Source organism: Neoarius graeffei, chromosome 12 (genome assembly GCF_027579695.1).
Source record: "Neoarius graeffei isolate fNeoGra1 chromosome 12, fNeoGra1.pri, whole genome shotgun sequence".
NCBI lineage: Eukaryota > Metazoa > Chordata > Actinopteri > Siluriformes > Ariidae > Neoarius > Neoarius graeffei.
The window spans coordinates 65070438-65084319 of NC_083580.1; the positions used below are offsets into that span (position 1 = coordinate 65070438).

Here is a 13882-nt window from a genome sequence, read left to right on the forward strand (position 1 = left end):
TGATGTCTTCAGTATTGTTCTACAATGTAGAAAACAATCAAAATACAGAAAAACATACTAACCAGTAGGTGTGTCCAAACGTTTGACTGGTACTGTACATTCTAAAGCATTACTTGTTTAAAAAAAAAAAAAAGCTGACATGTCTGTGCTGATTAAAGATTGGGTGTGTAGGAGTTTCTCAATCCGTGAAGCCATTTTAAATTGAGTGTAATATCTAACCAAGTTATTTCATGACAAAAGATGATGTATGTGATGGGAGTGTGTTTTGCGATTTTGCATATACAACCCCGATTCCAAAAAAGTTGGGACAAAGTACAAATTGTAAATAAAAACGGAATGCAATGATGTGGAAGTTTCAAAATTCCATATTTTATTCAGAATAGAACATAGATGGCATATTAAATGTTTAAACTGAGAAAATTTATCATTTAACGAGAAAAATTAGGTGATTTTAAATTTCATGACAACACCACATCTCAAAAAAGTTGGGACAAGGCCATGTTTACCACTGTGAGACATCCCCTTTTCTCTTTACAACAGTCTGTAAACGTCTGGGGACTGAGGAGACAAGTTGCTCAAGTTTAGGGATAGGAATGTTAACCCATTCTTGTCTAATGTAGGATTCTAGTTGCTCAACTGTCTTAGGTCTTTTTTGTCGTATCTTCCGTTTTATGATGCGCCAAATGTTTTCTATGGGTGAAAGATCTGGACTGCAGGCTGGCCAGTTCAGTACCCGGACCCTTCTTCTACGCAGCCATGATGCTGTAATTGATGCAGTATGTGGTTTAGCATTGTCATGTTGGAAAATGCAAGGTCTTCCCTGAAAGAGACGTCGTCTGGATGGGAGCATATGTTGCTCTAGAACCTGGATATACCTTTCAGCATTGATGGTGTCTTTCCAGATGTGTAAGCTGCCCATGCCACACGCACTAATGCAACCCCATACCATCAGAGATGCAGGCTTCTGAACTGAGCGCTGATAACAACTTGGGTCGTCCTTCTCCTCTTTAATCCGAATGACACGGTGTCCCTGATTTCCATAAAGAACTTCAAATTTTGATTCGTCTGACCACAGAACAGTTTTCCACTTTGCCACAGTCCATTTTAAATGAGCCTTGGCCCAGAGAAGATGTCTGCGCTTCTGAATCATGTTTAGATACGGCTTCTTCTTTGAACTATAGAGTTTTAGCTGGCAATGGCAGATGGCACGGTGAATTGTGTTCACAGATAATGTTCTCTGGAAATATTCCTGAGCCCATTTTGTGATTTCCAATACAGAAGCACGCCTGTATGTGATGCAGTGCCGTCTAAGGGCCCGAAGATCACGGGCACCCAGTATGGTTTTCCGCCCTTGACCCTTACGCACAGTGATTCTTCCAGATTCTCTGAATCTTTTGATGATATTATGCACTGTAGATGATGATATGTTCAAACTCTTTGCAATTTTACACTGTCGAACTCCTTTCTGATATTGCTCCACTATTTGTCGGCGCAGAATTAGGGGGATTGGTGATCCTCTTCCCATCTTTACTTCTGAGAGCCGCTGCCACTCCAAGATGCTCTTTTTATACCCAGTCATGTTAATGACCTATTGCCAATTGACCTAATGAGTTGCAATTTGGTCCTCCAGCTGTTCCTTTTTTGTACCTTTAACTTTTCCAGCCTCTTATTGCCCCTGTCCCAACTTTTTTGAGATGTGTTGCTGTCATGAAATTTCAAATGAGCCAATATTTGGCATGAAATTTCAAAATGTCTCCTTTCGACATTTGATATGTTGTCTATGTTCTATTGTGAATACAATATCAGTTTTTGAGATTTGTAAATTATTGCATTCTGTTTTTATTTACAATTTGTACTTTGTCCCAACTTTTTTGGAATCGGGGTTGTAATACCTTGTGACCTGAGTAGCTAATTTAGTCACCTGATATTCCTGAGTGATAGTGAAAGCATTACTGTTAGCTAGCTAAATTGCAAAGTACTGATTTGGTCCATTATTATTGTAGGTTGACTAATTTTGGTGGATTTTAATGGTAATTTAAAATTTGTTAATCCAATACAATTTAGCGTAAATTATGCTGAACATATTTTTTTTTGTCAATTTTAGTGCTTTCTGTAGAAATATTAGACATTGGTTAGTTTACGTTTGACTAAATATTTGACCCAGAAACCCTACATAGCAAGAAGAAAAAATCCTTGAAATTCTAACTAAATTGTAGGCACTGTGTCAAAGGGGCAGCTTTCAGGCATACTTTTTCTAATTACAGTCTTGCCTGGCCTTAAACATTATTCCCCATAATTAGCCATGAAATCCTTTTCTCAAAATTAGCATTAAATCAATGAAATGTGCACAATTAAGAAGCTCAGATTCTTGTTCCATGATTAATTCCAATGCAAAATGTTTAAAACATGATGATCTAGTTGTTTTATTACTGTGATATTAGATGAACCAGGTATGATTCTATACAGTGAGCTGCAGGTTTGTTTTGCGAAAGGAATTGCATACTTCAAAAAATAATCTCTTAATGAACTGGATTTTGGTTTTGTAGCTGGATCTTCATTTTGTACTTGTAAATTCATAGTGCACGTGCTCACTCTCTTACTTCTTGCTGTTTTTGACAGTGAACAGGCACAGCCACTTGAAGGACTTGGTGCTGGTGGTGTCCATCGTAATTGGTGTAGCAGGCTGTTGGTTTGCCTACATCCAGAACCGCAACTCGAAGGACCACATGAGCAAGATGATGAAAGATCTGGAAGGTCTGCAGAGAGCAGAGCAGAGTCTTCTCGACCTCCAGCAGAAGTGAGTGTCGCCAGTTACATTCTGACTCTTTGGGCTGCATAAATGTTTGTTAGTGTGATTCCTGGGAAACGGTACACAACAGTTTTTACAGTAGAAATGTAGGAAAAGTGATTTATGCATTAGTACTTGAACAGGAAGGCAACATCACAGCAGAAGTTTAGAGATTTATGTAAGACTAAAGAAGTCCCCCCCCCCCCCCAAGAAGTAGTTGAAATTAAAATTATAATATATTGTGGGCAGATTTTATTATTATTATTATTATTCCTTTCCTTTCCCACACCATATGGCGCATAGGTCGGTGCTGATCTCCGTTTCTGTAGCCCTCGGCCTCTCGCCTGTTACATAGCTAGGGTTACAGTGGGGGAGTTAGTCTTCTGGTAACCGCATGAGTTTGACTCCCACTCGCATCTGTATTGCAGCGTACCGTTCCAGATGGCAGTAGGTACCATTTTTATGATGGTCTTTGGTATGACCCGACTGCGAGTAGAACTCGCAATCTCCCAATCAAGAGGTGGACATGTTAACCACTAGGCCAACTCACGGACTATTATTATTATTATGGACGGCACGGTGGTGTAGTGGTTAGTGCTGTCGCCTCACAGCAGGAAGGTCCGGGTTCGAGCCCCGTGGCCGGCGAGGGCCTTTCTGTGCGGAGTTTGCATGTTCTCCCCGTGTCCACGCGGGTTTCCTCCGGGTGCTCCGGTTTCCCCCACAGTCCAAAGACATGCAGGTTAGGTTAACTGGTGACTCTAAATTGACCGTAGGTGTGAATGTGAGTGTGAATGGTTGTCTGTGTCTATGTGTCAGCCCTGTGATGACCTGGCGACTTGTCCAGGGTATACCCCGCCTTTCGCCCGTAGTCAGCTGGGATAGGCTCCAGCTTGCCTGCGACCCTGTAGAACAGGATAAAGCGGCGACAGATAATGAGATGAGATTATTATTATTATTGAAGCCTTTGTTTATTAGCCTTTTAATCGTCAATATTGTTGCAGCCAATATAAAATGTTTAAGTGACCAATTAGAATTAACGAGGGAACAAATCACACTGAATGACGGTGGACATTTTGTGGGCATCTGTGAGCTCATGTATGCAGAAGAGGGTTGATTGCTCTTTCCTTCAAGCTTTTGCACTAAATGGAAATCACGTGGTTGCAATGGCAATGGCCTGTCCGTTTAAAAAATCCAAAATGTCGAGTTAAACTTTTTACTCCTCAGTAGCATCCAGGAGTTAGCAGTATTTTTCCTCGGTATGTCGGCCTTTCAGCAGGATTTAAACTGCAGCGCTGTCTGATGGCTCCACCCCTTCTGTGACATCAGCAGGCTGTCGCTTCCGAGTGCAAAAACATCCACTTTTCACACTTTCCATTCCTCAGCACTGTCCGGATATGACGATGCATTTTGCAATGTTTCTCAACAAACACCCTTTTGTCTCATACGGTATATGGACTCAGACACGCCGTTAAAACGTTTTGAAGCAGGCATAAATTCATGCTGTCTGAACTGTGTCAATTAAATTTAGCAGCAGAGGTAAATATGGCTCGAAATCTTGTCATGTTGGATCACATTATTTAGCTGCTTAGCAAAATTCATAAATGTATTATGAATACTTTCTTCTTCCTCCACGTAGACTTCCATATATGGTCATAAATGCACACTCATTCGGAGCTGCTCTCATCTCCATGTGTGCACCCAATTAGGTGTCTATGAATTTTCTATGGTACCTAATCTGCAGACAGAACTAATTCATTTCAGTGGGTTCCTGTTTGGACCGGTTCTTGTTATTGAATATGCAGTTTCAAGTTTAAAGCCACAATTCAAGACTCCTAGTCGCATGTTTACGGAAAATGTCTTGCTTGTACGATTTTATAAATGAGGATTCCTTTGAGCATTAGTGATTTTCAGGATTAGATATGTGGCATATACGTGACACAGTCATGTTGCATACTGTCACCTGCTGGCACTTTACACCTATTGAGTTTACGCTACCTTACACCATCATCCTGGAGGATAAACTGAGCATTATGAGCTAACCTGAAAGGATTTCTGAGCCATATTTAACTTCACTGCTAACTTTAGACAGCTACCTAACTTGGGGTATTTCAGAAAACCTGTACAAGTGCAATCAGGAAACTATTTATTCATGCTCTCTCAGTTTCCAGTGTACAGAATTCTTTTCAGGGTCAATGTGTGTGTGTGTGTCCGTCCAGCTGTTGCTCACAGCATTACACGCTAAAGTCTTGTCAATTGCACAGAGGGCATCACCTTAGGGTTGCCAGAGCCACATGTTTTCCTCTACTTGATTTGTTTATTTGTTTTCATCTGATTTTTTGGGTTTGGACTTTTTACAAACATTACATTATTCATTAAAACAATGTTTTGCAGCCAAATGCATAATCTGGAGTTCTTTAAAGGAGAACTGAAGTCATTTTTAAACTTGCTTTATTTCTTAAAGTGTTATTTAATTATGTTTTCAGTTTTAGTAACCTTATATTGTGACTTGTATTGGCAACTAATTGCAATTAAATATTATACTTATCGGCCTATTCGTTTTTTAGCCATGTCCAATGTAGTTCAGTTGGTCCATGGCAGGCGTCACTTATCCGCGCGATCTTCACAAGACTTGTGCGAGACTTCGAAACGTCAAGCGTCAGCCAGGTGTCAGTGCTGCTATTTTGAAAACTGTTTTCCAAACGAAATATTGCACAAAAATGAGTTTAAATGACGATTAATGCCTATTTTTTTTTCAAACTTTCCTGATTGCTATCAAAACAAAAGTTCCGGCTTGATTTCCATCAGCATTCGAAAGAGGGCACGTGCGTCTTTTGACAGCGTTGGCAGATGTCGGTCATTTTGATTTCTGCTGTATGTTTTGCTTCCATCCTACAATGTCTCGCACAGGTCTCGACAAATCTTGTTTACAGCCATTGCTTTGACATATGGACTGATATATATTACATAGCATATTTCAAACACTCATAACTTGTTGTAGCAGTGAGGAAATAGCGATCAAAAATGCGTTCCTATATTTAATAAAATGAGAAATAGAATTTTGATGAGAAATTTGCCTTCAGCTCTCCTTTAATACAAACAGTAAATGTAGTCTATTACATACTGTATGTAGGCTGGGATTATAATTAAATTGTGAAATGACATATTGGTAGAAATAAGGCATTGTAATTCACACAAAAAAAAAACCAAACACACCACCAGAATCATGGTGTTCTAGGAGTGGAACCTAATGTGGTCGTCTGCTGTTATAGCCCATTCACCTCAAGGTTTGACATGTAGTGCATTAGGAGATGCTTTTCTGTTTACCATGGTTGTAAAGAGTGGTTATTTAAGTTATCGCAGCCTTTGTCATCTCAAACCAGTCTGGCCATTTTCCTCTGACACCTCTCTCTTATTACCAAGGCATTTTCGCCTGCAGAACTGCCACTCCTGGAGGTTTTTGCACACTCTAGAGCTTGCTACAGTATGTGTGAAAAGCCCAGAGATCAACAGTTTTTGAAGCACTCAGTCTTGCCTTTCTGGATTGTTAGCAAACATTCCATGGTCAAAGTCGGTGAGATCACATTTTTCCCTTTCTAATGTTTAAAGGTCATAGGCAAGGGTCAGAGGTGAAACGTAGAATATCAACTTTATTGTCTAGAAGAACGACCCAGGAAGCGAATTCAATCTTCTTAGTGTCTAATTTGCACCCTAATATTGAATAAAATGGTTAAAATACTGTTTTGCCCAATTTCCGAAGGTTTGTTTCCATCTCACTTATGCGCACTCTCACCGCCAGGGGGCCGTCGTCGTGACGTCATTCAAACCAAACAGACTGGGAGCAGTTCTATGTTTACTTGTGAACCGAACACACGTGTACGGACTTTGGTCGTGAGAGGTTGTGTAAAATGTCTGATAGCGATTTTGAAGTAGGAACTCTCCAAATTGAATATCGAGAGGTGAAACCATATATATATATATATATATATATATATATATATATATATATGAACCTATGGCCGTTGCGAAGCAATCGGTGAATGTGGCTCACTGGTTTGACCGTGCAGACTCGAAATCGGACAGCGACTCGGTCGACTCTGATCGCGGTGACCCCGGACTGCAACAAGACTCGCGCCCAAACAATTTATCCTGGTAGCTATGATAAATTCTTACTTTTGTCGTAATACTAAATAAGAGCCCTTTTGAAGAATAATTAAACCGCCCTCCCTAGTGGATAAAGGTAACGATTACTTGACAGTGCGCCGGTAGGCCACATTAGCCTGCCATCCTCGGCATTATGCTATTTATAGCCGACTCTAAGCGAGGAAATATCCCTTTGTCTCATTTCCACAATGATTGTACAGGATCTCTTAGAATTCTTGACTTGTCAATTGCAAGCGAAAGTAAAAATGTTTACCTCCAATCTTCTCCTTTTTGCTTGAGCGTTGATGGGCCGTTTCTTCTTTGACTGCTTGATTTTGTTTCACGCACACAATCCACTTTCTCCGCCTCGTCTCCTCTTCTGGAAAAAAACAACCCTCTGGCTTCACACGCACAATCCACTCTCTCTGCCTCGTCTCCTCTTCTGGAAAAAAACAACCCTCTGGCTTCACGCGCATAATCCACTCTCTTCGCCTCGTCTCCTCTTTCAGAAAAAGCCAACCCTCTCGCTCCGCCTCTTCTCCTTTTTCAGAAAAAGCCAACCAACTTGCTCCTCCTCTTCTTCTTTTTCGGAAAAAGCCAATCCTCTCGTTCCGCCTCTTCTCCTCTTCCGGAAAAAGCCAATCCACTCTCTCTGCCTCTTCTCCTCTCTTGGAAAAAGGTAAAAACTTCTTCCTGAACCGGTCCCATTGTTACAGTTCACTGCACAACAATAAGGCATGGGTTTCTCTTTGGAAATTCCCGAACGCACGTCTGCAATCAAGCCGAACGGCAATGAAGATAAACGGAAGTGGACTCAACTCAAGCGGTTTGTTTGTTTTAAATGACGTCAGGCCGAGTGGTCACGAAAATAGCCGAACAGAAATTCGCCGCAATCCGCGCTAACTTATTTTAATTATTACTTATTAACAATACTTCTTGGGACCAGAAGAAAATTACAGAGGGTTTTTTAACATATAAAGTTTCAAATGTGCATAAAATTTAAAACCGTTGCGTATGAGCTTTAACTGAAGCTCTTGAATTGCTTGATTGTGTATATTGTGCTGCTGTCACATAATTTGGCTGATGTAACGGAGTAATTGCATGAATGATTAGGGTTACACACAGTATTTGGGGGGCAACCATGGCCTAAAGGTTAGAGAAGCAGTTTTGGGACCAAAAGGTTGCTGGGTTGATTCCTTGAACCAGCAGGAAAATGTGTGGGTGGAGTGAATGAAAATCATGTATGAATGAGATTTATCCTCTACATCCAAGACTGAAGTGCCACCGAACTCCCGACTGCTCCCTGAGCACTGCAGCTCTGGGCATGTGTGTGTTCACTGCTCACTTGTGTGCGTGTGTTCACTGCTTCAGATGGGTTAAAGACATAAAAAGAATCTCACTGTGCTCTAATGTACATGTGACAAAGGCTGCTTCTTCTTACAAAGTGGTCATTGACTGCATTTTGCATCGGTTGAGAGAATACCTTTGGACAAGTCCGGTTTTGTCATGCAGACCTGACAACCCTGCTCCACACTGACCACTGGTCTGCCAGTGCAGAGGATATCTTCCTGTTCAGTTTATATATTCATTGAACCGAGAATGTAAATTCTATCAGAGACACGCTGCTATTTCCTTGCAGTCACGGTTAATTTCCAGGCAGTTTGACATTGCTGATAGAGGCAGCGCACCCCAGCTGGGTGACGCAAGCCTCCTCCAAAAGTCCTTAAATGGCAAAAGAGAAGCCGGACAGCACTGCAGTGAATCCGCTCTGTTTGTTTCAGACAATCCAGACTGTTTGAATGCTGCTCTGTTCAGCCATAGCTTTCAGCATGGATCCTTTTAGTGCAGGTCACATGTCCTTTACAATCTGTGATTTGAGCCTGTTTTTTTCCTAGAAGTGCTCCAATTTAAACCTTACAGGATACAGGGCTCTTCTCCACCATGCCACAGTCAGTCTCGGTTCTGTTTCTTGGGTTCTACAGACTTTGCAGAACATTCCATAAAGTATTCAACAGGTAAAAGCATCATTGTGGAAGATTTTCTAAACACCATGAAAAAAAAACATTCTATTAACATAAAAAAAAAACAACCCTCAACAGATTTGATTGTTTTTCTTGCAACCAAAATTTTCAAGAACTGTAACATTACAGTCTGGTAAGGGTTTTTTGGGTTTTTTCCTCCTCCCTCCCTCCCTCCTCATGTCCACAGCCACGGAAAAGCCATAGCCTAAAGGTTAGAAAAGCAGCTTTGGGACCAAAAGGTCACCAGTTTGAGTCCCTGGACCAGCAGAAATGGCTAAAGCGCCCTTGAGCGAGGCACCTAACCACCAGTTGCTCCCCAGTTTGCTCTGGGTATGTTGCATGTCGCTCTGGATAAGAGCAGCTGCTAAACGCCTGCAATGATAATGATTATTCTAGTTTATAGCTACAGTTTATTCTATCCACATTCACTAGATATGAGCAGTTGCATGCTCTGATTGATTGATTGGCTACTCTACTACTAGGCTATCAGCTCATATACCGTGAGTCGAGAAAAACAAAACGGCGGAGCGTGTTGCTGAACCAGCCGAGGATGAAATAAAAACTCTACTCGAAAAAAAAAGCAACAAAATATGGACTAAAAGTATTTGACGGTAAGAATGTATCGCTTTTATTTTTCGAGAATTATTATTATAGCATTTTTCACAAATTGCTGTCGTTTTGCTGATTTGTTTATATTCTAAGCGGAAATGATTTTGTGGAACGTTTTGTATAAAGTTTTTATTTATCAAATTTGCAACAAATAAAAATGTTCTGTTTCTCAAAATGCAGTGAATGTGGATAGAATAAAACGGTTATTCCAGTCAATCTCATTGTATATGGCTTATGGCCAACTTGGTGCTATGCGCCTCGTCAGCTATCAGCTCATGTACGACTCGATTAATAGAATGAAGAAGAAGAAGAAGAAGAAGCAGCCTTTATTTGTCACATGCACACTTCAAGCACAATGAAATTCATCTTCTGCATTTAACCGATCTGAAGCAGTGAACACATGCACACATACCCAGAGCAGTGGGCAGCCACACCAGAGCGCCCGGGGAGCAGTCAGGGGTTAAGTACCTTGCTCAAGGGCACCTCAGCCCAAGGCCGCCCCACGTCAACCTAACTGCATGTCTTTGGACTGTGGGGGAAACCGGAGCACCCAGAGGAAACCCATGCAGATACGGGGAGAACATGCAAACTCCACGAACTTCTGGGTTCGAACCCGGAACCTTCTTGCTGTGAGGCGACAACGCTAACCACTACACCACCGTGCCACCCAGAATGATCTGATAACCTATAATTATGGCTAGGATTTTGTCTTCATTGGAATTCACATCAAGTGCCACTTCACATGTTTTAAGGTCTCATTCTCATCTCATTATCTGTAGCCGCTTTATCCTGTTCTACAGGGTCGCAGGCAAGCTGGAGCCTATCCCAGCTGACTACGGGCGAAAGGCGGGGTACACCCTGGACAAGTCGCCAGGTCATCACAGGGCTGACACATAGACACAGACAACCATTCACATTCACACCTACGGTCAATTTAGAGTCACCAGTTAACCTAACCTGCATGTCTTTGGACTGTGGGGGAAACCGGAGCACCCGGAGGAAACCCACGCGGACACGGGGAGAACATGCAAACTCCACACAGAAAGGCCCTCGCCGGCCACGGGGCTCGAACCCGGACCTTCTTGCTGTGAGGCGACAGCGCTAACCACTACACCACCGTGCCGCCCGTGTTTTAACATGTAAAGGAAATATGCAAACCAAAACACCACCACACTTCTCTTTTTTTTTTTTTTTCTTTTAACCTGAAGCAGTGTGCCATAGCTGGTGAGGTTTTATTGGTAACTGAGAGCTGGATCACAGCGTGTGGCATGTCTCTCTCTGTCCTTCACACTAAGTCCTGCTTGGAACATGGTGCTGGCGTTTCACTGCCTTTCTGACCTTCACCCTGTCAAACTGCTATGAGAGAGCTTTGTGGTTTGTGAATGAATGAATGCACTCTCTCGCTTTACTGCCAACTCAGGGTTGATAAATTTGACTTGCAGTTACAATTATGCATATTTTTAAAGATTTTGGCTATTTTTTTAAAATAATCTATTTAGTAGTTTTTTTATACACTATAAAAAATATCAGATGGAAACATCTTAACCCCTTCAATGCCCTTGGACGAGTCACGTGCATCATGAAATCTTTTACCACTGTGCCTTATGACGTACGCTACTCGTTATAAACACCTCCTTTTATGTACCTTACATGGCACATTACTTTTACTCCACAGTGGCACATATGAATTACAGTCAATGCCTAAAACATTCTTCCGTCGTAAGGCACAGCGGTAAAAGATTTCATGACGTACGTGACTCGTCCAAGGGCATTGAAGGGGTTAAATACGGTTGAATTTAAAACGATATAAGCTTACAAAGCTTTTATTTTATTCTATCCACATTCACTGGATTTTGAGAGAGAGAACATTTTTATTTTTTGCAATTTTGATAAATAAAAACTTTATACAAAACATTCAACAAAATCATTTCCACTTCGAAAATAAACAAATCGGCAAAATGACAGGCAATTTGTGAAAAATGCTATAATAATTCTTGAAAAATAAAAACGATACATTCTTACCATCAAATACTTTTATTCCATGTTTTGTTGCTTTTTTTTTTTTTTTTTTTGTATTTTTGGGGGTTTTGTTTTCAAGTCGTTTTTTATTTCATCCTCGGTTGGTTCAGCAGCATGCTGATAGCCTAGTAGTAGAGTAGCCAATCAGAGCGCATGATTGCTCATATCCAGTGAAATTTCTAGACATTTTCTCATTTCAAGTTTTTGTCTTGTTTTACTGACTTCTAGAGAGAAGTAAATGAACAAAGGCTTGAAATTAGAATAAAAATGTCTAGAAATAGAAACCTCATATACCCCTTTTCCACCAAATCAGTTCCAGGGCTGGTTCAGGGCTGGTGCTGGTTCACAACTCGTTCAACTTGCGAGCCAGCTGAGAACCAGTTTGCTTTTCCATAGCTCGCGGTGCTAAGGGAAGCCACGTCATTACGTCGCTGTATACGTCAGTTACGTCGCTACGTTTGCATAAACCTTGGTGCGAATATCGAAGCAAAAACAACACGGAAGAAGCAGCAACAACAACAATAATAATAATAATAATGGATGACTTCGCGTTTGTACAGCTGCTGCTTCTCGTTGCTTAAAAATGGCCATCTTTCGTGGTCTTGTTATTGTTGTTGGTCTTAACAACTCCGCCCCCCCCGCTGACTTAAGAGGTTCTTTCCTCTGGCCCAGCAGAGAGTTGGTGCTAGCCTGGAACTGGTTTTTCTGGCCCCAGAGCCAGTTCTTTGTCAGTGGAAACAGAAAACCCGGTTCCAAACTAAGCACTGGCCCCGAACCAGCCCTGGAACTGCTTTGGTGGAAAAGGGGCAATATACCCCTTTTCCACCAAATCAGTTCCAGGGCTGGTTCGGGGCCAGTGCTGGCGCTGGTTCACAACTCGTTCAACTTGCGAGCCAGCTGAGAACCAGTTCGCTTTTCCATAGCTCGCGGTGCTAAGGGAAGCCACGTCATTACGTCGCTGTATACGTCAGTTACATCATTGTATACGCCAGTTACGTCGCTACGTTTGCATAAACCTTGGTGCGAATATCGAAGCAAAAACAACACGGAAGAAGTAGCAACAACAATAATAATAATGGATGACTTCGCATTTGTACAGCTGCTGCTTCTTGTCACTTAAAAATGGCGATCTTTCGCGGCCTTGTTATTGTTGTTGGTCTTAAAAACTCCGCCCCCTGCTGACGTAAGCGGTTCTTTCCTCTGGCCCAGCAGAGAGTTGGTGCTAGCCTGGGACCGTTTTTTCTGGCCCCAGAGCCAGTTCTTTGTCAGTGGAAACAGAAAACCCGGTTCCAAACTAAGCACTGGCCCCGAACCAGCCCTGGAACTGCTTTGGTGGAAAAGGGGCAATAGTGACAAATATTAGGCCAGTTCAAGATTTTGCTGGAACAGCACAACATAGCCTCTCAGCTTAATTTTGTTTGAGACTATCATATCTGACTTTTGCTATAGCCTGCTTTCCAGGGAATTTTTACATTTGGTTTGTGTTGCAGTTGTCACAGTGTGCGGTGTGATTACGGAAATGCACTGCATTCGCACAAGGTGTCATGTTTATTTTTTCTTATCTTGTAACCGAGTTACTATCTCGTAATTACAAAAGATTATCTCGTAATTATGAGAAGTTAAGATGGCCTAATTATCAGTCAGTTTAACTCTTTCCTGCAGGAAGAAAGCAGCTTCCAGCAGGTCCCACTGGGCTTTCTGCCAAAACAATCCCAACATCTTGAGATGCCTGCAGTGTTCTTTTATTTATTTATTGAAACAAGAATAGGAGTATTTACCTGAACAAAGAAAATAAAGTACAGGGGCATTAGAGAACGGATGGACCATATTTGTTGAGGATTTGCGTCGTTTTAATAGCCTTTTGATATTTACACTTTTCAACTGTACTGAAATAAGTTCTTAAACCAGTTAAATAAGGGTTTGCTTGCTGACCTTTTTACCTTGTGAATGAAATATATTCCCAGTAAAGTAAAGAGATTAGTAATAAGAGACTTTGTTATTATAGAAATAGAAAAGAATGTCCTTTTTTGAGGTTATTCAGGGTTGGCTTTGAGTTTATTAAAATTTTTTATTGAGCATTAACAACACAGTAGATAAGTATAAATACAGATAGCTCACAATGCTCATTTTTATATTTATCCCCCCTCGAACATGTTGGACACCAATCCAATAAAAACATAGAAATAAAAATAGAGGGGCGGCACGGTGGTGTAGTGGTTAGCGCTGTCGCCTCACAGCAAGAAGGTCCTGGGTTTGAGCCCCGGGGCCGGCGAGGGCCTTCCTGTGTGGAGTTTGCATGTTCTCC

At 41.5% G+C, this 13882-nt stretch overlaps 1 protein-coding gene across 3 annotated transcripts in view; it reads left to right on the forward strand.

Moving 5' to 3' along the window:
* The window catches only part of stim1b (stromal interaction molecule 1b), a 125648-nt gene that overhangs the window by 76809 nt on the left and 34957 nt on the right, over positions 1-13882 (forward strand). For all 3 annotated transcript variants that reach the window (XM_060936242.1, XM_060936243.1, XM_060936244.1), the window contains exon 8: positions 2620-2797. In XM_060936242.1, the coding sequence (XP_060792225.1) occupies positions 2620-2797 (178 nt within the window). The remainder of the gene's footprint in view (positions 1-2619; positions 2798-13882) is intronic.